Here is a 24,593-nt window from a genome sequence, read left to right on the forward strand (position 1 = left end):
TAAAAATTCTAAAAGGTTTTTTGGGCACACTTTACAAAACAAGTCCTTCAAGGTATTTTCTGATAACAAATTATGTCTTATGACATTAAAAATAGGACAGACCAAAATAATATGTATTACAGTCAAAGTGATGTTACAATATTGTCATTTTGGTGGTTTTTCACCCTTCAATAAATACCCATGGATCAGTCTGGTGTGACCTACTCAACATCTTGTGTACACCATTTGATCATGTCAAGATTTGAAAGGGTAAATATATCTATTTCCAACCACAGTGTTTGGGACAACTCGTGTAACCTTGCCCACAGCATGTGGTAATTGAGAGTCCAAAACCATAACTACCTGCCCCAATGATAAGTCTGGTGTAGATTGTTGCCATTCTGGACAGAGCTGTAGACTTGGCAAGTAGTTGTGGATGAATTGCTCCCAGAAATGATCTGCGTTGGTCTGGCTGTGTCACCAATTTATTTTCCCCAGCAACTCTCTTGTGCCATAGACAGCTTGAGGGTGGGAGGCATTCCGCCGTCCCATGAGCAACAGATTCGAGTGATAGGGTCCATGTCCGATACTTCTGAGGATACATAACCAAGTGGTTTAGAATTGAGTATCCCCTCCACTTCTACAAGAACAGTAGACAGTACTTCCTCAGACACAACTTGTTCTTTAAGGACCACCTGAAAAGATGAGTCATGTGACGCCATGCGAGAATTGGACGTGTGAACGGCAAGCTCTGTGCACTTTGCTAGTTTTAGCACTTTTAATGATATAAACTGGTAAGATTCAATACACTCTGTTTCATAACTGTTCTAGGAGGACAATATGTCAAAGAATTAAAAATCCTCGGGCTCTGGAGACATTAAAAGACACTTACGTGCTCAAGCTCATACCCCCGAAAGGGCCGCGAGCCAGGGAGTCGATTATTTCTCTTCTTAAGCATAAGAAATATGATATAGTGTTTCTTCAAGAAATGCACCTTTCTCTGCAGGAAGTAGGAAAATTTGGAAAGATATGGGCTGGGCATTTATTTTATAGTGCTGGCTCGAGTAAGAGCAGGGGAGTCATTACACTGATAAGTAAACATCTACAATTCAAATGTCTCAAACAGAGTAAAGATAAATTAAGAAGAGTCATTATTGTTTTAGCTGAAATTCAGGGGCAAAGTCTTATTTAGGCTAATATTTATGACCTAACGTGGATAATCAGGGCTTTTTATAGATCTTGAAGGGATGTTGCAAGCCGCTGGCACCCCTCATGATATAATATTGGGAGGAGACTTTAATGTTTTGATGGACTCAGTCCTTGATCATAGTGAAGCAAAAGTGTGCAAGCCCCCTAGAGCAACATTGACGCTTCACAGGATGTGTAAAAATCTTGGTCTTACAGATATCTGGAGACTTTTGAACCCATCTGGTAGGGACTATACATTTTTTTCACCAGTCCATACGATTTACTCTGAATAGCATTTTTTTTATATCTAAGTCTGTTTAAGGAAACATTTTAGTCTCAGATCATGCCCTGGTGTGTCTAGAGGTGTTGCCACATACGGAGAAAAGGAAATCATATAGTTGGCATTTTAATGTATCCCTTTTGCAAAATCCTGATTTCCAACAAATGCTAAAGACTGAAATCAATGTCTATATGGAGACCAACTGGTCCTCAGTATCCTCTAGGGGCATGGCTTGGGAGGCACATAAGGCGGTTCTTAGGGGCCGGATGCCTCATTCACCAAAAAATACAAAGAATGAGAACTCATGAAATTGGAAGGGAATATTAAAAGTGCAAAAGCTGAAGCACCGAATGTCGTCTAATGGTCTCAGAGAATTGACCCGATTGAAATACAGATTGTGGTGGCGGGGGCATGGTCGAGCATTCGTCCGGAGAGAGAGAAAGCGGTAAGGGTGCACACACCTGAGCCTGATAATGTCTAACACCTGTTTCTAGTTGCAGTAAGCGGTGGGGAGAGTGGTATAAAGCGACCACACCAGTGACGAGACAGGGAGTGAGAGCTACCAGACACAAAGGACTGTGCTGAGTGTAACTGTTGAAAAGCAAGCCTGTTGTGTGATCCTGAGTGTTGTGCTGAAAAGCCTTTTTGAGTTGTTATTAAAAACCATGCCTTCAGTTCAAGAACCCAGTTCCTGTGTTCTCCTTTCCCACCCTACGTCAAATCCTTTCCACAGATATAATACTATTTTGTCATGGAAGGTGGAATTTTGGCTATTCAGGGCAAGACAGTCATACTTTGAGTCGGGGGACAAAGCAGGAAAACTTCTGGCTAGATATATAACACATAGAGAGTCTTTTTCTACCATTCCCTCAGTGAAATCTGCTGGTGGTGAAATATTTAACTTGGCCATGGATATTAATAATGCTTTTAAAGAATTCTATCTTGATCTCTATAGTTCCATGTCTTCGTCTACTCATGAAGATATTAGAAACTTTGTGGAACTATTAGAACTTCCTAAACTGATGTCTGATTCTCTTGATTCTGAGATAACCTTGGAGGAGCTTGCCGAGGTAATTTAGGCCTTGCCTACAGGCAAGGCTCCGGGGCCAGATGGCTTTGCTGCTGAATTTTTTAGATCTTATGCTACAGAACTGGCTCCACTTTTGCTAGAAGTTTATACGGACTCATTAAAGAATGGAAAGCTTCCGACCAACCATGACACAAGCACGGATCAGTCTGAATCTTAAAAAGGACAAAGATCCAAGCGAGTGTAAGAGTTACCATCCAATTTCCCTGATCCAGCTAGATGTTAAAATATTGTCAAAACATTTGGCTATCCGATTAAGTAAAGTTGTGACATCTCTTATACATATAGATCAGGTGCGTTTTATTCAGGGCCACAGCTCTTCTGATAACATTAGGCGTTTCATCAATATCAAGTGGTCAGTGGCGAATGATCAGACTCCGGTCGCTGCCATCTCACTTGAAGGCATTTGATATGGTAGAATGGGATTATCTTTTTAAGATTTTGGAAATGTACGGGTTCAGGAATACTTTTATTGGATGGATTAAGTTACTTTATAGACACTCGGTAGCGGCGGTACAAACAAATGGATTAATTTCAGATTATTTTACTCTGGATAGGGGCACCTGGCAGGGTTGATTGGTCTAAATTGAAGCTTTGGCTCTGACAGCATACTGCCCAGTAACATCTTTTCAGCCGGGTGCCTTCCAGTGGCCCAAACAGATCATTAAGTATTTGGGTATTTTATTAGACTTAATTTTGAACTTTAATAAAAATAGTTTTCGAGCGATGTGGGCAGATGGGCTTCATTACATTTATCTATGATTGGGAAGGTTCATGTTATTAAAATGAATTGTATTCCAAAATTCAACTACCTGCTACTATCTCTCCCTATAGATGCCCCCCTCTCTTATTTCAAGCAATTTGATAGCATAGCAAAGTCCTTCATTTGGAATGGTAAACGTCCCAGATTACATTTCAGTAAATTGCATAGGCCGACTGATAAAGATGGGCTAGGCCTACCCAAGATTTTGTTTTATTATTATGCATTCGGTCTCAGACATTTGGCTCATTTGTCGCTTGCACCTGAGAGAGCCCCTCCCTGGTGTTGTATTGAATAGGAAGTTCTTGCCCCTATTTCACCATTGCAAAGCCTTTCTATCAAACTAATTTGAGAAGTTACACCCCGTTATCTCGCATTTGCACTCAGTATGGACAAAAGTGTCCAGAGTGTTTAATTCGGACATTTATTTAAATGTAGCCTCAAGCATATGGCTGAACCCAAAACTATGTATTAATAAGTCCCCTTTCTGCTGGACAGAGTGGATTGAGAGGAAGGTTAATATGCTTAGTGACCTATATGAGAGTGGAGTGTTGAGATCCTTTGAAAATATGGTTCAACATTTTGGGATTCCCAGATCTCAGTTCTTTAGGTATTTACAGCTGCGCCACCTGCTCTGTGCTATTTTTGGGAGTACCATACACCCCCTAAAGCAACAGATACTCTAGGAGTGGTGATTACTGCTTTTGGAAAAGGTCATGAGCCATCAGTGTATTACTCCCTGCTAATTCAGAGTCTAGGGGATGAAGCTTCAACTTCTCTCAAGAGATTATGGGAGAAAGATTTAAACTTGGTATTGGAGGAGGGAGTGTGGGCTAGGATTCAGAAAAATGTAAAGTCTACATCTAGAGATGCAAGGGTGCGTCTTATGCAATTTAAGATTTTACATAAATTCTATTGGACCCCTTCTAGATTGTATAGGCTTGGTCTGAAAGACACACCCATCTGCTGGCGATGCCAATCAGAAGATGGGGACATAATCAATGTTTTTTGGTGGTGTGTTAAGATCCAAGAATTTTGGTTGAGGGTTCAGAGTTTTATGTTTGACGTATTGGGCACTCAAATTTCATTTTGCCCAAGACTCTGTATTTTAGGTGATAGGGTGGTCATTAATATAGGGGATAAACACATAAAAAATTGGGTCCTAGACAGTGTTATGATCGGCAGACATGTGTGTGATTATATATATATAATTTATTTATTTTTGTGTGTGTGTGTGTGTGTGTGTGTGTGTATACTCGTGTGACCACAGGGATGTTTGTTGAGGGTTAGGGTGGGGTTGGGTACTGGGAGGGGTAATAGTGGGGGTTAAATGCTGATTCTCTGAATATATGTTTTGCTTTTCTTTGTCAATTTTGTGAATCAATAAAAAATGTTAATCAGAAAAAGGACCACCTGAAGAAAGGCTTTGACAGAGCTGATTTCACAATCCCATTCACCCCCAAAGTGAGGTGCATGTGGAGAGTTGAACTGATAGAATATACTCTGCTCACTCAACTTTTCTCGGACTGCTGGCTCAAGTGCAGTGAAAGCCTCTTGGAGTTCTCGGTTCCCAACTCTGAAATTTGTGCCCTGATCAGAGATTAGAGGTTGTCCTGGCTAGTACCTGGATGGGAGATCTCCTAGCGAAAAATTGGTTGCTGTTGGAAGAGGTGTTAGTGAGGCCAGCAGTGTTGCTCACCCTGCGGTCTGTGTTCGTTCTAACGCCCCAGTACAGTGATGGGGACGCTATACTGTAAAAAGGTACCATCTTTTGGATGAGATGTTAAACCGAGGTCCTGACTCTCTGTGGGCATTAAAAATCCCAGGGCACTTCTCGTAAAGAGTAGGGGTGTAACCCCGGTGTCCTGGCCAAATTCCCCCCATTGGCCCTTATCATTCATGGCCTTCTAATAATCGCCATCCATTAATTGGCTGTATCACTCAACTCTCTCCTTTCCACTAACAGCTGGTGTGTGGTGAGCATACTGGCGCACTATGGCTGCCGTCGCATCATCCAGGTGGATGCTGCACACTTGTGGTGGTTAAGTAGAACCTCTGTTCATTTAAAGCGCTTTGAGTGTAATATCAGAAAAGAATCTGTGTCCATGTTATGCACCCAATATGTTCTTCATAACTCGGCGAAGACACGTACAGGGCCAGGATGAAGGAGTCTGTTGTCATAGTCCTGTATTATGAATTTGGTGTTGGGGTGATCAGGTGCCAGTACAATGGGATGCAAGGTGTCAACATCCAGATTTTCAGCCTTGCAAAGGCAACCTCCTCACCTGAATATGATACAAATTTGGGAGTAATCCGGAGAGGAGGTTGCCTTTGCAAGGCTGAAAAACTGGATGTTGACCAAATCTTCCCATGTAGTGTGCTGCTTTGAATCTGGTAGGGAGGACTGAAGGACAGCAACATGAGCACAGAAAAATGTCTTTCTTAACTCACTCTCACCCATTGAGGATAATGGAGTTTGTACTGGCCAGTATTTAGGTGACTGCTGTAGAAAGTGATGGCCCTGATTCCACTGACATGGCTTAAAGAGCTCCTGAAGAGGTTTTCCTCTTGTAATATCATCTGCAGAGTTCAGTTTGGAGGCTACATATCTCCAGCTCTCTACACTGGTCAATTCTTGTATCTCTGCAATCCGAGTGCCCACAAGCACTTTATAATGACAGGACTCAGACTGGATCCAAGTCAGAACTGTGGTGGAGTCTGGATAAGTAGAGTACGCTCTGTTAACAGGAGTTTAGCTAATTGAGCTCCAGTAAGGGCAGTTCAAGTCGGGGTACTGATAACTGCTTTTTAGGTGCAAGACGGGACCTGGCCATAACAAATGAGGCATGAATCCCTCCCTTATTGTCTTGGAGACACATGCATGCCACTGACTTGTAGGCCTGCTCAGAGGCATCACAGAACACACGCAACTCGATTAAGCCTTTGGCTACATTCACATCGCAGCTGAATGTGGCCCAGATCTGATTTTTTGCTCAAATCAGTTTTTTTTTTTTTTTTTTTGGTTAGGTTGTTCACATTTTAAATGTAGCACATTTTAGACAATGGTCTGAACAGTCGACACTCCTAAACTGACCCGCATGCATGTAGCACTCCTTGAGCATGCATATAACAAACTCCAGGATGTTCATCATTATAAAACGAATAATGAATTAAATTATAATAAAAAATTTAATTATCTGTTTTTTACACAGATAGGACACATGCCTATCTGATAATATGTCCACAAGTGATGGAGAAAGACCGTTGATTGATAAAGTATTTTTATGTAGACATTTGCCTTTGTATGGTGGAATTTAAATAATCATCAAAGTTCAAGTGTAATATTACCTACGAGCGAAGACAGCAGGAAAAGCAGAATTACATATATGTAAGGGAAGAAGAGTTATCTTTATTTATTTCATATTTCCACTGACTGGCTTGCATTCATATTTTGATACAGTTTGAGAAATATAAATCTACATCTGTATCTTTTCATACGCATATTTAACTTGCAATCTAAACGAATTGCTGTACCCAACTGTTGAAGCCTATACTTTTGTTTTCTGTCCTAAAAAGAAACTGAGTGCATTACCTAGACAGATACAACTAGCACTTAAAAGTTTTAAAATATAACAGCCGTATATACGCTGGAAATTAAGTGTGCAAATGACGAATGTTGAGGCAGATTCTTGTAAAAATCACATTTAATCTGACCTGGCTGTTCACATCGAAGACACATTGGAAAAAATCAGATGTGTATCCGATTTATTTCCACATATGAAAGTGGCCCAGATCGGATTTGAAAATGTCTGATTCAAAACACTTTTGGCTGTTCACACGATCATCCAATTAACAGATCTGTGTCACATGTGAGTGAAAAAAAAAATCAGATTTGGGCCACATTCAGCTGTGATGTGAACATAGGCCTTGTCAGGTTCTAGACAGAGTGAGAATTAGCACCTTGGCATGCATATCTTGGGGACATACTGAAGTTCACTAGCCCATTCCTGCCATCTTTGGAGCATTTCCTTCTTGATGGGATAGTCCCAGCCTCTTTTACTTCTCCACAGAGCTTGTACAAAGATTTTGGCTTGAGTGGTATACAGCTAAATGTACCCAAGAGGAGTGCATAGAACACTACTAATTTCCCCCTGTACCTGTTGCTGTGGCTGTCCATAGCGCTGTCACTCTCCTCTCCAGAGGTAAAACTAATGAACATAGGCTTGGGTATTCCATAAGAGGAAGCAATAGCCATCTCCATCATGCTAGGAACCTGAACTGATGGCTGGGTAATCAGAATCAGAATCAGAATCAGCTTTATTGCCAAGTATGCTTACACATACAAGGAAGTTGTCTTGGTGACAGGAGAGTCCAGTGTACAATACAAAAACAATACAAAAACAGCAGCAAGACATAGATAATAATAAAAAATAAAAAATAATTATACACGTACGTACATACACACAGACACACACATACTTACATACACACATACGTAATGCAAATCTAATACAAATCTGTTATCTGTTATGTATATTTACAGTGCAAATGTTTTTTTTTTTTTTTTTTTTTCAGAGGAATGAAATGGCAGAAGAGGTTGGATGTGTTGGATAAAAAAAGTCTAAACTGTGTATTGCACATAGTTATTGCTCAATGGGGCAATTTAACTGTTCATGAGATGGATAGGCTGAGGGAAAATACTGTTCCTGTGCCTGACTGTTCTGGTGCTCAGGGGAAGAGAATGGCATGGAATATGGCTGTGGCCGGGGTATTGCATCTGAGGGTATGGCAAACAGATAGCCCAGTGTGTATGCATCTAGATACCTTACAGACTGGGTAGGCTCTGAGTATCGGGACACAAGTGGTTGTGTTGGAGCAAAGGTAGGTAATGATTGCAGCAGCTGTGCTTGTAGGGAATTAGGGTGTACTGTGTTGCTCTGCACATTTGTGGGAGGCACATAAACTGGAGGTTGGACACTGTAGATGTAGATGATGCCATTGGAGGAATGCATTGGGGCCCAAGGAACTGAAATTGTGGGTGAGATGTCTGCTGGTGATCACCAGGCTGGTGTGTCGTATAGGCTGGAGCAGACTCAGGGCGTGGTTCATGTCACACTACCTGATGCTCAGTAACAGGTGCAGATGCTGGACGAGAAAGTGACCATTGAGCCTGAGGTAATAACCCTGGTGGAGGCTGGATCAGAATCTGGCAATGTGACTGAGTGGGAGAGTCAAATGGCTGAGGCCTGATTACAGGTGGTTACGAGTATCTAGTCATTTCAACATTGTCAGGGGTTAGTGAACATTGTTTATCGTCTGCATAGAGAAGAGGCAAACTGACTCTTCTTTGCTGGATGGACTACTGCTGACTGTCTGAATGAGAGACAGACATTCGATGTCCAGCACCTGCGGCAATGGGGTTAAGCAAGTCTTTGTGTTGTGAACCTTTGCCTTGCTTGAGAGACATCTGTAATGTGCTTTGTAGTTCCTTGGTTTGCTCTTGAAAATTCCATACAAACTCCTCCACTCTAAGCAGCCTACCAGTTTCAGTATACTGCTCAGTCCAAAGCCTATCAGGAGTTAAGATTCAATAGTCCACATCTGGAGCAGAGACAGTCTCACTGATATGTTAATGCCTTAAGTCCTCTGGCAGGGATGGTGGAACGAGCTGCCATGGTTTGAAAATAAGTTCAAAATCCTCAAGATGTCCAGACATCAGTCAGGTCCTGCTAGGATGGGGACTCAGTTGTTCTTCATAATAATCCCTGGATGTTGCCATGAAGACAGGCTGTTAACACATCTGGCTCAAAGGACCACTTTGTACTAGATGTTGTGTGCATGTAGATGCACTGGTGTGTTAACACGTTATCTTCAACCTCGTTCAAAAAGTTTATAACAGGGAGAAAGAAGAGCAGTCCCAATACAGCCTCAGTTTCAAAGCATTGATTTATTCCAATCAAGTCCACATTTAATTAGTTTTTATTTGTGTATCTGTTTGTATGTGTTCAAAAATGAAGATTATCACATGACATGAACTGCATTAAATAAACCACAACCAACTTCTGCACCGCCAATCATTCTGCACCTACTGAATGATTTTGTCTTAATTCATAATGTTGTCACTCATATACATCAGTTTTAATGATTGGCGGTTTGTTACGTGTTTCCAACCATTTGAGAGCTTGACTAATCCTCGCTGCCGACCAATCCTCACCGCCAGGCTTCCAGGCAGGATAAAATTACATTGATTGAAAGCCCATAGTCCAATCAACAATCAGATAATTTCCCTCATGCAAATAGCACTCATGAATCTCCCGTAGACTCCCAGAGACACACGGCATCCGGGTGGCACCCAAAATGATGCGTTTAGAGCCTCTTGTCCAATGAACATCGAGCTCCACTGAACATAATGGCAAACGTATCTGCCTCAGACTCCCATTGAAGCACAACTTGCAAGAAAGCTGTAAAATGGTAGTACAGTTCCAAAAGTTATTTTTAAGTACACTCATACTCATAAAGGCACGCACACACCCTATCCCCACACATATGTACTCACAACATCCTTCCCACACACACATACTGTACATACATACTGTACATACATACATTCATAGATACACACACACATACAAAACTTTTTCATACACCCTTTAAAAAACAATTTATATGTATATACATATATATATATACATATATATATATATATATATATATATATATATATATATATATATATATATATAATGGATAGGGTAAACATGGAAGGAAGACGTGTTTGGAGACATATTGATATATACAGTAAATAACACATTAAAAAAGTAGAATAAATGCAAATTAAAGTTTCTTATGAGAGGCAAAATATGACTCCTGATTACTTTTCATTTGCATAAAAATATTTTTGTTACTATACATAAAATTACTGAAATGCACTACGAAATTAGTAATAAGTAGGTTAATGATTTATAATCAATAGTTGGGGGGAAAATTGGTAAATTCGAACGTTGAGTTGTAACGAATAATTACCAGGTGAGGTCTACAGTTGAATCTGTTGTCAGGACCAAGGAAGGGTTAAGCAGAGTGCAGACAGGGCTCTCTCAATACAACATGATCTTGCAGAAAATCAGCGTTTTAGTTCTGAATGTTTTTCCACACAAAATCAGACATGATGTGCTGAATTCCGGACAAGAACCACAATGCAGCGAATGTCACGCTGTGCCTTTGACTTTGCCTTTTGATCTCTGGCAAGCAAGATGCTTAATTTGCAAATAAATAAAAGAACTCTGTTTAGATGTCATATTTATTTGTATAGCGCTTTTCACAACACACATTGTTTCAAAGCAGCTTTACAACTTTAGAAGACAACATAACAGTACATCCATCGAGAGTCAAATTATATTCTAGCATTTTATGTTTCAAGGTTTTTGGTCCAATAATTAGTACCTTTTTTTTCTTCGAATTGAGCAGAAGGAAATTTCTAGCCATCCAGTCTTTGATATCATTGATACAATCTGCTATCTTGGAAAATTGTGAAATTTCATCATGATGAAATATAAAGCTGAGTATCGTCGGCTGAACAGTCAAAACTAATTCCATGGAAGCATATACAGTATAAAAAGCAGGGGACCAAACACTTAGCCCTGTGGCACTCCGTACTTTACTTCTACTTGATCTGAACACTCCTCATTTACACAAACAAAGTGGTAGCGGTCAGATAAATAGGACTTAAATCAAGATAATCCCTGTCCACAAATGCCAACAGTCTCAAGCCTGTCCAAGAGAATGTTATGATCTATGGTGTCAAAGGCAGCACTAATATCTAAAAGCGCTATAAGAGAAATGCAGCCGCGATCAGATGATAAGAGCAAGTCATTTGTAACTCTGATAAGTGCAGTCTCTGTTCTATGATTTCATTTCTAAAGAAATTCATATAATCTTTACTATTGTGCTGCGAGGGAATTTTTAGATCAGTCGAAGTTTTGTTCTTTGTCAATTTAGCCAAGGTACTGTATAAACACCAGGGAATGTTGTGGTTATTTTCTATAAATTTGCTCAAATATGCAGACCTGGAAGCTTTTAGAGCCTGTCTGTAGCAAGAGACACTATCCTTCCATGCAAAGCGAAACAATCTAATTATGTACTCTTCCACAAGCACTCAATTTTTCACGTTACTCTCTTAAGAGAGTGAGTGTGATCATTGTACCTCAGTTTGGGGCTTTTCTCTTTAACCTTCTTTAATCGAAGTGTGGCGAAACTGTCTAAAGTGCTAGAGAAGACTGGATCCACAAACAATGTGTGTCTTTAAGACCAAGCCTATACAATCTAGAGGGGGTCTAATAGAATCGATGCAAAATCTTAAATTGCATCAGGTGCATCCTTGCATCTCTAGATGCAGACTTGACATTTTTTAGAATCCTAGCCCATACTCCCATCTCCAAAACCAAGTTTAAATCTTTCTCCCGTAATCTCTTGAGAGAAGTTGACGCTCCATCCCCCAGACTCTGACTTAACAGGGAGTAACACACTGATGCCTCATGACCTTTTCCAAAAGCAGTAATCACCACTTCGAGTATCTGCTGCTTTAGGGGGATATATGCTACTCCCAAAAATAGTGCAGAGCAGGTGGCGCAGCTGTAAATACCTAAAGAACTGAGATCTGGGAATCCTAAAATGTTGAACCATATTTTCATAAGATCTCAACACTCCACTCTCATATAGATCAGCAAGGGTATTAACCTCCCTCAGAATCCACTCTGGCCAGCAGAAAGGGGACTTATTAATACGTAATTTTGGTTTCAGCCATATGCTCAAGGCAACATTTAGATAAATCTCCAAATTAAACATTTTGGACACTTATGTCCATACCACGTGCAAATGCGAGATAACGGGGTGTAATTTAACTTCTCCGATTAGTTTGATAGAAAGGCTTTGCAATGGCAAAATAGGGGCAAGGACTTCCTGTTCAATACAAAACCAGGGAGGGGCTCTCGCAGGTGGAAGCGACCAATGAGCCAAATGTCTGAAACCGAATGCATAATAATAAAACAGCATAGGCTTAGCCCACCATTGTCAATCGGCCTCTGTAATTTATTGAAATGTAATCTGGGATGCTTACCATTCAAAATGAAGGACTTCGCTATACTATCAAATTGCTTGAAATAAGAGAGGGGGACATCTACAGTGAGAGACTGTAACAGGTAATTGAATTTTGGAATACAATTCATTTTAATAACATTAACTTTCCATATCATAGATAAATGCAAAGAAGCCCACCTGCCCACATCGCTCGAAAACCTTTTTATTAAGGGGTCAAATTAACTTTTAACTAAATCACAAAAATTGGAATAAGATGCCCAAATACTTAATGCCCTGTTTGGGTCACTGGAAGGTGCCCGGCTGAAAAGCCCTTACTGGGCAGTACACTGTCAGAGCCAAAGCTTCAGATTTAGACCAACTAACTGTGTCCTGAGAATTTAGAAAAGGAATTAATAATTCTGTGGAGGCAAGGCAAAGATCTAGTGGGGTCAGAGACGAATAATAAAATATCATCTGCATAAAACAAAAGCTTATGTGCCATACCTCCCGCTACCACTCCTGGGAAATCATCATCCTTTCTTATCGCAGCTGCTAATGGATCCAGGGCAAGACAGAACAATAAGGGGGAAAGAGGGCAACCCTGCCGGGTGCCCCTATCCAGAGTAAAATAATCTGAAATTAATCCATTCGTTTGTACCGCTGCTACCGGGTGTCTAAATGTAACTTAATCCATCCAATAAAAGTATTCCTGAGCCCGTATATATTCCAAAACCTTAAAAAGATAATCCCATTCTACCATATCGAATGCCTTCATGCCGTCAAGTGAGATGGCAGCGACCAGAGTCTGATTGTTTGCCACTGACCACATGATATTGATGAAATGCCTAATGTTATCAGAAGAGCTATGGCCCAGAATAAATCCCACCTGATCTATATGTATAAGAGGTGTCATAACTTACTTAATCGGTTAGCCAAAATGTTTGACAATATTTTTACATCTAGCTGGATCAGGGAAATTGGATCTTTGTCCTTTTTAAGAATCAGACTGATCCGGGCTTGTGTCATGGTTGGCAGAAGCTTTCCATTCTTTAATGATTTTGTATAAACTTCTAACAAAAGTGGAGTCAGTTCTGTAGCATAAGATCTAAAAAATTCAGTGGCAAAGCCATCTGGCCCTGGAGACTTGCCTGCAGGCAGGGCCTTAATTACCTCGCCAAGCTCCTCCAAGTTTATCTCAGAATCAAGATAATTTTTTGCTCAATCGTCAGTTTAGGGAGATCTAATGGTTCCACAAAGTTTCTAATGTCTTCATCAGTAGATGAAGACGTGGAACTATAGAGATAATCTATAGAGAACTCAAGATAGAATTTTTTTAAAAGCATTATTAATATCAATGGCCGAGGTAAATGTTTCACCACCAGCAGATTTCACTGAGGGAATGGTAGAAAAAGACTCTCTCTGCTTTATATTTCTAGCCAAAAGCTTCCCTGCCTTGTCCCCTGACTCAAAGTATGACTGTCTTGCCCTGAATAGCCAAAACTCCACCTTCCGTGACAAAATAGTATTATATCTGTATTTCAATTGGGTCAATTCTCTGAGGCCATCAAACGACATTTGGTGCTTCAGCTCTGCCTCAGCACTTTTAATATTCCCTTCCAACTCCACGAGTTCTCGTGCTTCAGATTGTTTGGTGAATGAGGCATAGTGTATGATCTGACCCCTAAGAACTGCCTTAAGTGCCTCCCAAGCCACACCCACAGAGGATACTGAGGACCAATTGGTCTCCATATAAACACTGATTTCAGCCTTTAACATTTGTTGGAATTCAGGATTTTGCAAAAGGGATACATTAAAGCGCCAACTATAAGATTTCTTTTTCTCCGTATGTGGCAACACCTCTAAACTCACCAGGGCATGATCTGAGACTACAATGTTTCCAATTGAGCAATCAACAATAGATGAAATGAGGGACTCTATTCTAGAATAAATCTTATGGACTGATGAAAAAAATGTATAGTCCCTACCAGATGGGTTCAAAAGTCTCCAAATATCTGTAAGACCAAGATTTTTACACATCCTGTGAAGCATCAGTGTTGCTCTAGGTGGCTCACACACTTTTGCTTCACTATGATCAAGGACTGAGTCCATCAAAAGATTAAACTCTTGTCCCAAAATTATATCATGAGGGGTGCCAGTGGCTTGCAACATCCCTTCAAGATTTATAAAAAAACCCCTGATCATCAGCGTTAGGTGCGTAGATATTAGCCAAAATCAACCTTTGCCCTTGAATTTCAGCTAAAACAATAATGACTCTTCCTAATTTATCTTTAATCTGTTTGATACATTTTAATTGTAGATGTTTACTTATCAATATAATGACTCCCTGCCCTTACTTACAAAAGAAAACATGTCCACTCCATCTTTCCAAAATTTTCAGCTTCCTGCGGAGAAAGATGCATTTCTTGAAGAAACACTATATCATATTTCTTACGTTTAAGAAAATAAATAACCTTCCTTCTTTTTATGGGGTGCCCCAACCCATTCACATTCCACGTGGAGAGAGACAATCCACTCATATTAACATTTGACATTTTGACATATTAGAAAAATAGATTGTGTGTCAGAAACACAATTATAAAGACCACATTCCAACATTAGAGCAATAATCAAACTACGAACTTCCTCCAAAACCAAACAAACAGAAAAAATAAAAATGTGCGCATTAACCCTGCGCATGACAGCGCTAACTGGCGTCCATCCCTCTAAACTCGTATGCCTCCAAGAGCCCCCATGACAACTTTGCCATCAGATTGCTCAAGTCCAGTGTTTCTATACAGATTTTGTGAGACAGAATAACATAACAGAATAAAATCAAACTCCAGCCAATAGGCGGAATAAACACAAAGAACGTGTAGATTAATCCGCATAACTGTCCTGAAGATGTGTTCCTCCACAAAACAAACTCCAGCCGCCAGGCAGAACCAGCACAAAAAGAAACAAAAAAGGTGCCCAGTTTCCTCGAACAGTAAAGTGAATGTTCAGTGAGTCAGGTCCACTCAGCTGCAAAGTGAGTGCTACACAATGACTTACTCATTCCATTGAATTTAATGAAGGACAATACTTGTTGGGGACAAGTAAATACTTTGCGGCCTTTCTTCGCATCTATTCTCAACCTGGCCGGGAACATCAGTGCAAAAGCAACCCTCCGCTGATGCAAGAGTTTCTTGAAGGAGTGTTATTCCACAAAACAAACTCCAGCCGCTAGGCGGAACCAGCACAAAAAGAAACAAAAAAGGTGCCCAGCTTCCTCAGACGGTCAAGTGAATGTTCAGTGAGTCAGGCCCACTCGACTGCAATGTGAGAATCACACCATGACTTACTCATTCCATTGACTTTATGAAGGACATCGCTTGCTGTGGGCATGTAAATATTTTGTGGCCCTCCTTAGCATCTATTCTCAATTTGGCCAGGAACATCAGTGCAAATGCAACCTTCCGTTGGTGTAAGAGTTTCTTGCATTCCTTGAATTGATCATGTTTCTCTCGTCGAATTCCCAAAGTCAGCAATGACCTTCGTCAGCATTGACATCATGCTCGACAGTTGATGCTGAATCTTTTCCACCGCCCCGTCCAAACTGAGTCCCGGGCTTGAGGCCTCCGGAGGGGCTTCAGCTTGAGCACGTAAATGTCTTTTAATGTCTCCAGAGCCTGAGGATTTTGAATTATTTTACATATTGTCTTCCTAGAACAGTTAAGAGTTAGGGTGTGTTGAATCTCTCCAGTATATGACATAAAAAGTATTAAAACTAACAAAGTGCGCAGAGCTCGCCGTTCACATGTCCGAACCTCGCATGGCGTCATGTGACTCTTCTGGTTAGGAATATGTAATTACTACTTAAATGTTCCTGAAAATGCCACATTTAGCTAGAAATTGCCCTGGTTACATCTGTTCAAAGAAGCGAAAGAAATGCACATAATAGGGCTGTACTAAAGCCCGTTTTAGGTACTCTTCCCTGGGACTAGTGCTTTTCAACGCTTTAGCATCTAAGGAACTATAGTTCCTTGAAGCCGTTTTAGGTGACATTTTTAGCTCCTATCCAGGGTAAATACTTTGTGGGAGTCCCACACCCCCCCAGGGAGAGAGCATTGACAGGTCACACCAGTCTCCGGATCTGACCTGTGTGTGCCTGGGAGGGGGAACAGGGTGAAAGAAAGGAGAAAGGGAAGAAGGGGCCAGAAATAAAAAAATGGAGAGAGAAAGCAGAGACGGGAGAGAAAGGAGAGAGAGACGGGCTCGCCGGCCCCGAACACGCCGTTGACTGGCCCTCAGCTCACTGTCGTGCTTCCGTCTGCAACGCCGAGCGATGGCACTGGACCCCTCAGCCATTCCTTCCAGTTGACGGTTGATGTAGTGCTCCAGTGCCACCGGATCGAGCACTCACTGGGCATCGTGTGGCTGTGTAGCAGTTTGAGAGGTTTGACTTCCTCCATATAGAGCTTTATACTAAACAGCTCTCTGTAGAATTCAAGTGGGTCACATAAGTTATGTGTTCTCCACCAGCCAGCGGGATATCAAGTAAGTTTCACTCTACACTGTCCCAGAGCTCTGGTGATCTCATCTCTTTAGCACACTAATGTGCACGGTGGCGGTCACCTGAAAGCACGCTACATTCTCCCCACATAGATGCGTGTGTGAGGTATGAGAGCAGCAGCTGCGAGTCACCCGACATTCATAGAATTTTACATGCAGAAAAAACCCTGAAAACGTCACCCGCCAAAGTGGCTAGAATGAGCGATGTTACCCGCCACTGCTGATTTTTACCAGATCTCTATGGGAATACAAGTTATACCTTATTGTACAAGCCAAGTCATATAATTTCTCACAATTTCATAATTAAAAAATTTCATATTACGAGTTGTCATGAGACTGTTGAACAAAACCCTTTGTATATAATAAAATGATCTTATGATCTATAAAGGCATGTCATCTCACTTAAACTGGGATTAACCCATTTTGCTAACAAGGTCATATAATAAATTAAAGTTATAAATTTAGAGTTATTAGAATATATAATAAATACTTAAAATTACTTGTAAATTACTATAAAAACTGCTGAATCTTAACTCAGAAAGCAGTTCACTACCCTTTACTGTATGTAACACATATGTGTTTGATGTCAGATACTCGCGTGAGAGGATGGCCGCTACTGGATTCTTACACACCAACCTTCTTCCTCACCCTTGTCTACCTCCTTATAGTCTACCTGGGACCAAAGTACATGAGAAATAGACCAGCATACTCACTCAAAAACGTCTTACTTCTCTACAACTTCTCTGTCACCATGTTGTCATTCTATATGCTGGTTGAGGTAAGAGAGCAAACATTAGCATCTATGTTTGTGTCTCTCAGTAGCAATGCAAGTGCTCATCTGTTGATCTGTTGATGTCCAGTGTTCTTAAAGCAGTTTGTACCTGATTTATGTTGTGTGTATGTGTGTGTGTGTGTGTGTGTGTGTGTGTGTGTGTTTGATAGCTGATATCAACGGTGTGGTCTGCAGGTTATCGTCTACAGTGTCAGGGATTACATGAAGCGGGTGAAGCAGATATAAGGGTAAGAAACTGCATTTACTGTACCATCATTCTTTTCTACTGCTCAGACAGTTCTTGTTGAGATTTAGGAAGAAAACTAGAGTGAGACAATAAAGGCTCTTCATGGAATATCATACAGTACTACCATACTACATGTTCTATTTCAACAGTGTGCAGTAAATTGTATGTACTTTATGTGCAGTATGCTAATTGTCTGTATGCTTGGAATACACAGACTGCCTACTATCATTTGTCAAGTGTGCAGTACACTGTGTGGAATATATCTGAATTTAGATTTTCATTTATTTATGTTTATTCATTTAGCCACAGGTACTTTTATCCAAATTGACTTACAAATGAGAATAATTAAGAGATTAATCAAAAGGAAAAATGCAAGTAGTGCTACTACACCTTCCATGTCCAGTATGATCCAGAAATGAACTGGAAGTAAAATCATCTGTGATTATTTGATTATTTGGAGGTCTATAATACCTGGAGTTCTCCATCCATTAGCATTTCCATACATCTCAATAGAGCGCAACAGAGTTAATAGAGTTAACAAAGTTAACAGTTAATTGATAGTACAGTATATGCTTCTGTTAAAGCCATCAGTCTGCATTATTTAAAAATGCTAAGGTGTGGGGGTGGGGGGAGAGATCATGTCAAACAAAGGCTTCATTCACACTGTCAGTGTTTGGGATTGACAACCGTATTTACTTAAAGGTGTAAGTCTGGAAATGTCCCATTCATACAACAGTGTACAGTAGCAGTTCGAATGCTGTCTGTATGAACGAACAACTGAAGTCACAACTGTATTCTAACAGCTGTAACCATAGTGACAGTGACTAAAAGATGGAGAGGTCAAGTCATTTTTACTTGTATAGCGCCTTTCACAACACACATAGTTTCAAAGCAGCTTTACAGAGAATCATGCATGAACAGAAAATGAAATATCTATAATGTCTTAGAGTCATCATTGTGTAGTTTGATAAAATACGATTGTGTATATAAGTAATTAAATCATAATTGTATTTATAAACCCAGTGAGCAAGCCGAAGGCGACTGGCAGGGAACACAAAACTCCATAAGATGTTGGTTAATGGAGGAAAAATAACCTTGGGAGAAACCAGGCTTACTGTGTGGGGACAGTTCCCCTCTGGCTAACATCATGCATATAATGCCAATATTACTTAATTATGTACAGTTGTGCTCAAAAGTTTGCATACCCTGGCAGAAATTGTGAAATTTTGGCATTGATTTTGAAAATATGACTGATCATGCAAAAAAACTGTCTTTTATTTAAGGATAGTGATCATATGAAGCTATTTATCATCACATAGTTGTTTGGCTCCTTTTTAAATCATAATGATAACAGAAATCACCCAAATGGCCCTAATCAAGTTTACATACCCTTGAATGTTTGGCCATGTTACAGACACACAAGGTGACACACACAGGTTTAAATGGCAATTAAAGGTTAATTTCCCACACCTGTGGCTTTTTAAATTGCAGTTAGTGTCTGTGTATAAATAGTCAATGAGTTTGATAGCTCTCACGTGGATGCACTGAGCAGGCTAGATACTGAGCCATGGGGAGCAGGAAAGAACTGTCAAAAGACCTGCGTAACAAGGTAATAGAACTTTATAAAGATGGAAAAGGACATAAAAAGATATCCAAAGCCTTGAAAATGCCAATCAGTACTGTTCAATCACTTATTAATAAGTGGAAAATTCGGGGATCTCTTGATACCAAGCCAAGGTCAGGTAGACCAAGAAAGATTTCAGCCACAACTGCCAGAAGAATTGTTCGGGATACAAGGAAAAACCTACAGGTAACCTCAGGAGAAATACAGGCTGCTCTGGAAAAAGACAGTGAGGTTGTTTCAAGGAGCACAATACTTGTTGACCCCTCTCCAAACATAGCGCATATGGTTGTGACCATAAAGCTCTATTTTGGTCTCATCACTCCAAGTTACAGTGTGCCAGAAGCTGTGAGGCGTGTTAAGGTGTTGTCGGGCATATTGTAACCGGGCTTTTTTGTGGCATTGGCTTCTTTCTGGCAACTCGATAATGCAGCTCATTTTTGTTCAAGTATTGTCATATTGTGCTCCTTGAAACAACCACACCATCTTTTCACCATGTACATGTGATTTTTTTTTCGTTTTTTATTTTTAATAAATTTGCAAAGATTTCAAACAAACTTCTTTCATGTTGTCATTATGGGGTATTGTTTGTAGAATTTTGAGGAAAATAATGAATTTAATCCATTTTGGAATAAGGCATAACAAAATGTGGAAAAAGTGAAGCGCTGTGAATACTTTCCGGATGCACTGTAGTTATTGCTCAATGGGGGCAGGGGGTCAACCACTAGTCCTCTCAGCAGTCCGAATTGTCCTTTGTAGTCTTCTGATGTCTGATTTCATAGCTGAACCAAACCAGACAGTTATTGAAGTGCAGAGGACAGACTCAATGACTGCTGAGTAGAACTATATCAGCAGTGCCTGTGGCAGGTTGAACTTCCTCAGCTGGCGAAGGAAGTACAACCTCTGCTGGGCCTTTTTCACAATGGAGTCAATGTGTGTCTCCCACTTCAGGTCCTGTGAGATGGTAGTGCTCAGGAACCTGAATGACTCCACTGCTGCCACAGTGCTGTTTAGAATGGTGAGCGGGGTCAGTGTTGGGGTGTTCCACCTAAAGTCCACAATCATCTCCACCGTTTTGAGCGTGTTCATCTCAAGGTTGTTTTGACTGCACCAGACAGCCAGCTGTTCAACCTCCCTTCTGTATGCAGGCTCATCGTCATCTCGGATGAGGCCGATGACAGTGGTGTCGTCTGCAAACTTCAGGAGCTTGACAGATGGGTCCTTGGCGATGCAGTCATTGGTGTAGAGTGAGAAGAGTAGTGGGGAGAGCACACATCCCTGGGGGGCACCAGTACTGATTGTAGAGGTAGTGCTGGAAGTAAGTTTCCCCTGTCTCACAAGCTGCTACCTGTCTGTCAGAAAGCTGGTAATCCACTGACAGCTAGACATGGGAACAGAGAGTTGGTGTAATTTATTCTGGAGTATAGCTGGGATGATGGTGTTGAAAGCTGAACTGAAGTCCACAAAAAGGATCCTTGCATATGTCCCTGGTCTGTCCAGATGCTGCAGGATATGATGCAATCCCATGTTGACTGCATCATCCACAGACCTGTTTGCTCGATAAGCAAATTGAAGGGGATCTAGAAAGGGTCCAGTGATGTTCTTCAGGTGGGCCAACACCAGTCTCTCAAATGATTTCATGACCACAGATGTCAGGGCGACAGGTCTGTAGTCATTAAGTCCTGTGATTTTTGGTTTCTTTGGGACAGGAATAATGATTGAGCATTTGAAGCAGCATGGGACTTCACACAGCTCCTGTGATCTATTGAAGATCTGTGTGACGATGGGAGCCAGCTGGTTAGCACAGGATCGAAGACACGCTGGTGAGACGCCATCTGGGCCTGAAGCTTTCCTCGTCTTTTGTTTCTGAAAAATGCAGCTCACATCATCTTCACAGATCTTAAGTGCAGGTTGAGTAGCAGGAGGGGGGAGGAGGGGGGTTGCAGGAGGTGTTGGTGTTTGTGTGAAGTGAAGGTCAGAGTGAGTGTGGGGTGTGAGATTGGGCCTTTCAAATCTGCAGTAAAACACATTCAGGTCGTCAGCCAGTTGTTGGTCCACCACAGGGTTGGGGGTAGGAGTCCTGTAATTTGTGAGTTGTTTCATGCCACTCCACACTGATGCAGGGTTGTTAGCTGAAAACTTGTTTTTCAGCTTCTCAGAGTATCTTCTTTTAGCCACTCTGATTCCCTTATTCAGTGTGTTCCTGGCCTGATTGTACAAGACTTTATCCCCACCCCTGTAAGCATCCTCTTTGGCCTGACAAAGCTGCCTGAGCTCTGCTGTAAACCACAGTTTGTCATTGTTGAACTTTAAATAAGTCCTAGTAGGAACGCACATATCCTCACAGAAACTGATATATGATGTAACAGTATCTGTGAGCTCATCCAGGTCTGTGGCTGCAGCCTCAAAAACACTCCAATCCATGCAATCGAAGCAAGCTTGTAGTTCCCACTCTGCTTCATTGGTCCATCTCTTTACAGTCCTTACTACTGGCTTGGTTGATTTTAATTTCTGCCTGTAGGTTGGAAGAAGATGAACCAGACATTGATCAGAGAGTCCCAAAGCTGCTCTAGGGACAGAGCGATATGCATCCTTTATTGTTGTGTAGCAGTGATCCATTATGTTCCTGTCTCTGGTGGGGCATGTAATGTGCTGTTTGTATTTGGGCAGTTCACGTGTGAGATTTGCTTTGTTAAAATCCCCAAGAATAATAATAACTGAGTCCGGGTATTGTTGTTCCATGTCTGTGATTTGATCAGCCAGCTGTTGCAGCACGGCATTCAAACACACATTTGGTGCAATATACACACACTCACCAGAATAAACGAGGAAAACTTTCCCTTATAATGGAGTAGGTAAGTCATCTACCTGCAGGGGATAACTAGACCATGCCTAACCTATTAAATTATTCAAAGCCTGGCTTACAGGCATGGCTCATCCATATGGGCAGGTAGGGCAGAGCCCGACCTAATTATTAATCTACTTGAAAACATAACGCCATACTACAATATGTAATTTGTTTACCCTTAAATGTATTCAAAATGCTTACATATGTATTTAAAAGCATCCCTAGTATAAATTCTTATTTTTTTAAGTCATAATGTATCTGAAACCTCCATTACATTGAGTTTGATATACTTGTAGATATGCGTGCATGTGGGGCACAGAATCTGCTGCCCTCCCAAACTCCACAGTGCCCCTCCTTTTTTCTAATAGAAATCGGTGGTCAAATATGGTACTGCAACAAGCCCTTATTGAGACGCACTGGGACAGAAATTAATCTGCCCATAAACGTAGAGCCAAAGCAAAGGTAACTTTAGTATTAGTGCGCACCAGCAGTGTGACAGATTGCGAACATGGTGAGTGCTATCAATGAACTTGTTTGTAACAGCATGTTGTTTCCATTACAAATTTAAGACAAACTGGCCATCAAACAACTCTGACCCGACAAGCCAGACATAAGAATAGTTTGGAAATCAAAAGACTAAATAATATTTATTGTGTGATAACAAATTGTATCGAAAAGTGTTGGCTCTGTGTAAAATTAATAAAATGTTATGTTTCCCATATTTACTTTTTCATTCTTATTTTACAAGGGGATTGGGTGGTGTACAGTAGCGCATGTGATTTGTAACATTTCTGCTGCAAACCTGTTTACTGCTTGAAACTTACTGTGATTTAAAACATTATTATTATTATTACTATTATTATTATAATTAAGCATTTCGTTTTTTAGTACTGTGAAAACATGTAAATGGCATATAGACAGTTCTGTTATTTTATTCATTATTTTACTAATTTAATTATGTAAAAAAAATAAAAAATAAAATAAAAAATACATAAAATGTTTTTGCAAGATCTGCCCCACCTATATCTGTGGTCATGAGCTGCTACTGCTGGCTTATATCATTATAGGCATCATAGTACATCTAAACAGAAGTGAACTTACAGTAACCTTTTATTTGTAATTCATAAGTGATTGCAAGTTGGTAAAAATGCACTTACTATAGCAATAATGCTAACAACAAAAGCTCACCTGAGTTAATAAAGCTATGTCTAGAATAGCATACTACCATACTACTTGTACCATTTTTACTGCCATGCTGTATGGGTACTTTGAGCAGCATGATAATTGTCTGTTCACTTGGAATGTGCAGATTACATCTGCAAAATGTACAGTACACTGCAAGGAATGCTGGATCCCACATTACAATGCACTCAACAACACAACTTTCCATTTCCAGTGTTACGAATGCACTGAAAGTAATATCAGCTGCAGTTTTCTTCTTGATTTTTTGGTCATACCATGGGGTCAAGGTTTGGCTGGTTAGGGTCGGCAGTTCACCTCTGGTGGTACATGTCATAACTACACCATTTTCTTTGCAGGCAAAAAGCCTGTTTCTTTATTGACAGCCATTCAAAAGCAGCTGTGCATCCTGAGGAAATAAACGTTTTTTGCAAGCAATACACAAATGGCAAAAATGTAATTAAAATATAGTAGATGATTCACAAGTGAAATTGTTTTGGAGGGCATTTAAAAGCGTGAAACAGACTTATATTTTTCCTTGTCTGCAGCCAGGAATTCTAATATTGTGTGATCAGTTTGCGGTTCAGGTAACTGGCTAAAAATGTCCATGAGCAAAGTTGGCTTCCGGGGCTGTATGCGCAGAATAGGAATGCTAAAGGATACAAAACTATTAAACCTCCTTGGGTTTGACTACAAAAAGTTGAGATTTCTTTTTTTTTTTTTTCTCTCTCAAAAAAACTGGATTAACAATGTGAAATCACCATTTATATTCTTTTTAGATCATAACTGAATGCCACTAACTGAATTAAACATGCACTGTAAAGAGGTCATTTGACAATATAACAATCTACTGTTTGAAATATTTATCATACTGTTTCACATACTATTTTTATTTTATGATATTTTATGATATTCTAAATATAGCTAGAGTAGTAATAATAATAATACATTTATATAGTGCTTTTCTAGACACTCAAAGCGCTTTACATAGTATAGGGGAACTCTCCTC

General features: G+C 40.4%; 1 protein-coding gene across 5 annotated transcripts in view; it reads left to right on the forward strand.

The window, feature by feature from the left end:
* The window catches only part of LOC127434106 (elongation of very long chain fatty acids protein 2-like), a 98,933-nt gene that overhangs the window by 56,303 nt on the left and 18,037 nt on the right, over window positions 1-24,593 (forward strand). For 3 of the 5 annotated variants that reach the window (XM_051686590.1, XM_051686587.1, XM_051686589.1), the window contains 2 exons: window positions 17,508-17,695; window positions 17,860-17,937. In XM_051686590.1, the coding sequence (XP_051542550.1) occupies window positions 17,508-17,695; window positions 17,860-17,937 (266 nt within the window). The remainder of the gene's footprint in view (window positions 1-17,507; window positions 17,696-17,859; window positions 17,938-24,593) is intronic. The other 2 variants (XM_051686591.1, XM_051686592.1) reach the window with 1 other exon arrangement.

This window comes from Myxocyprinus asiaticus, chromosome 44 (genome assembly GCF_019703515.2).
Source record: "Myxocyprinus asiaticus isolate MX2 ecotype Aquarium Trade chromosome 44, UBuf_Myxa_2, whole genome shotgun sequence".
Taxonomy (NCBI): Eukaryota; Metazoa; Chordata; class Actinopteri; order Cypriniformes; family Catostomidae; genus Myxocyprinus; species Myxocyprinus asiaticus.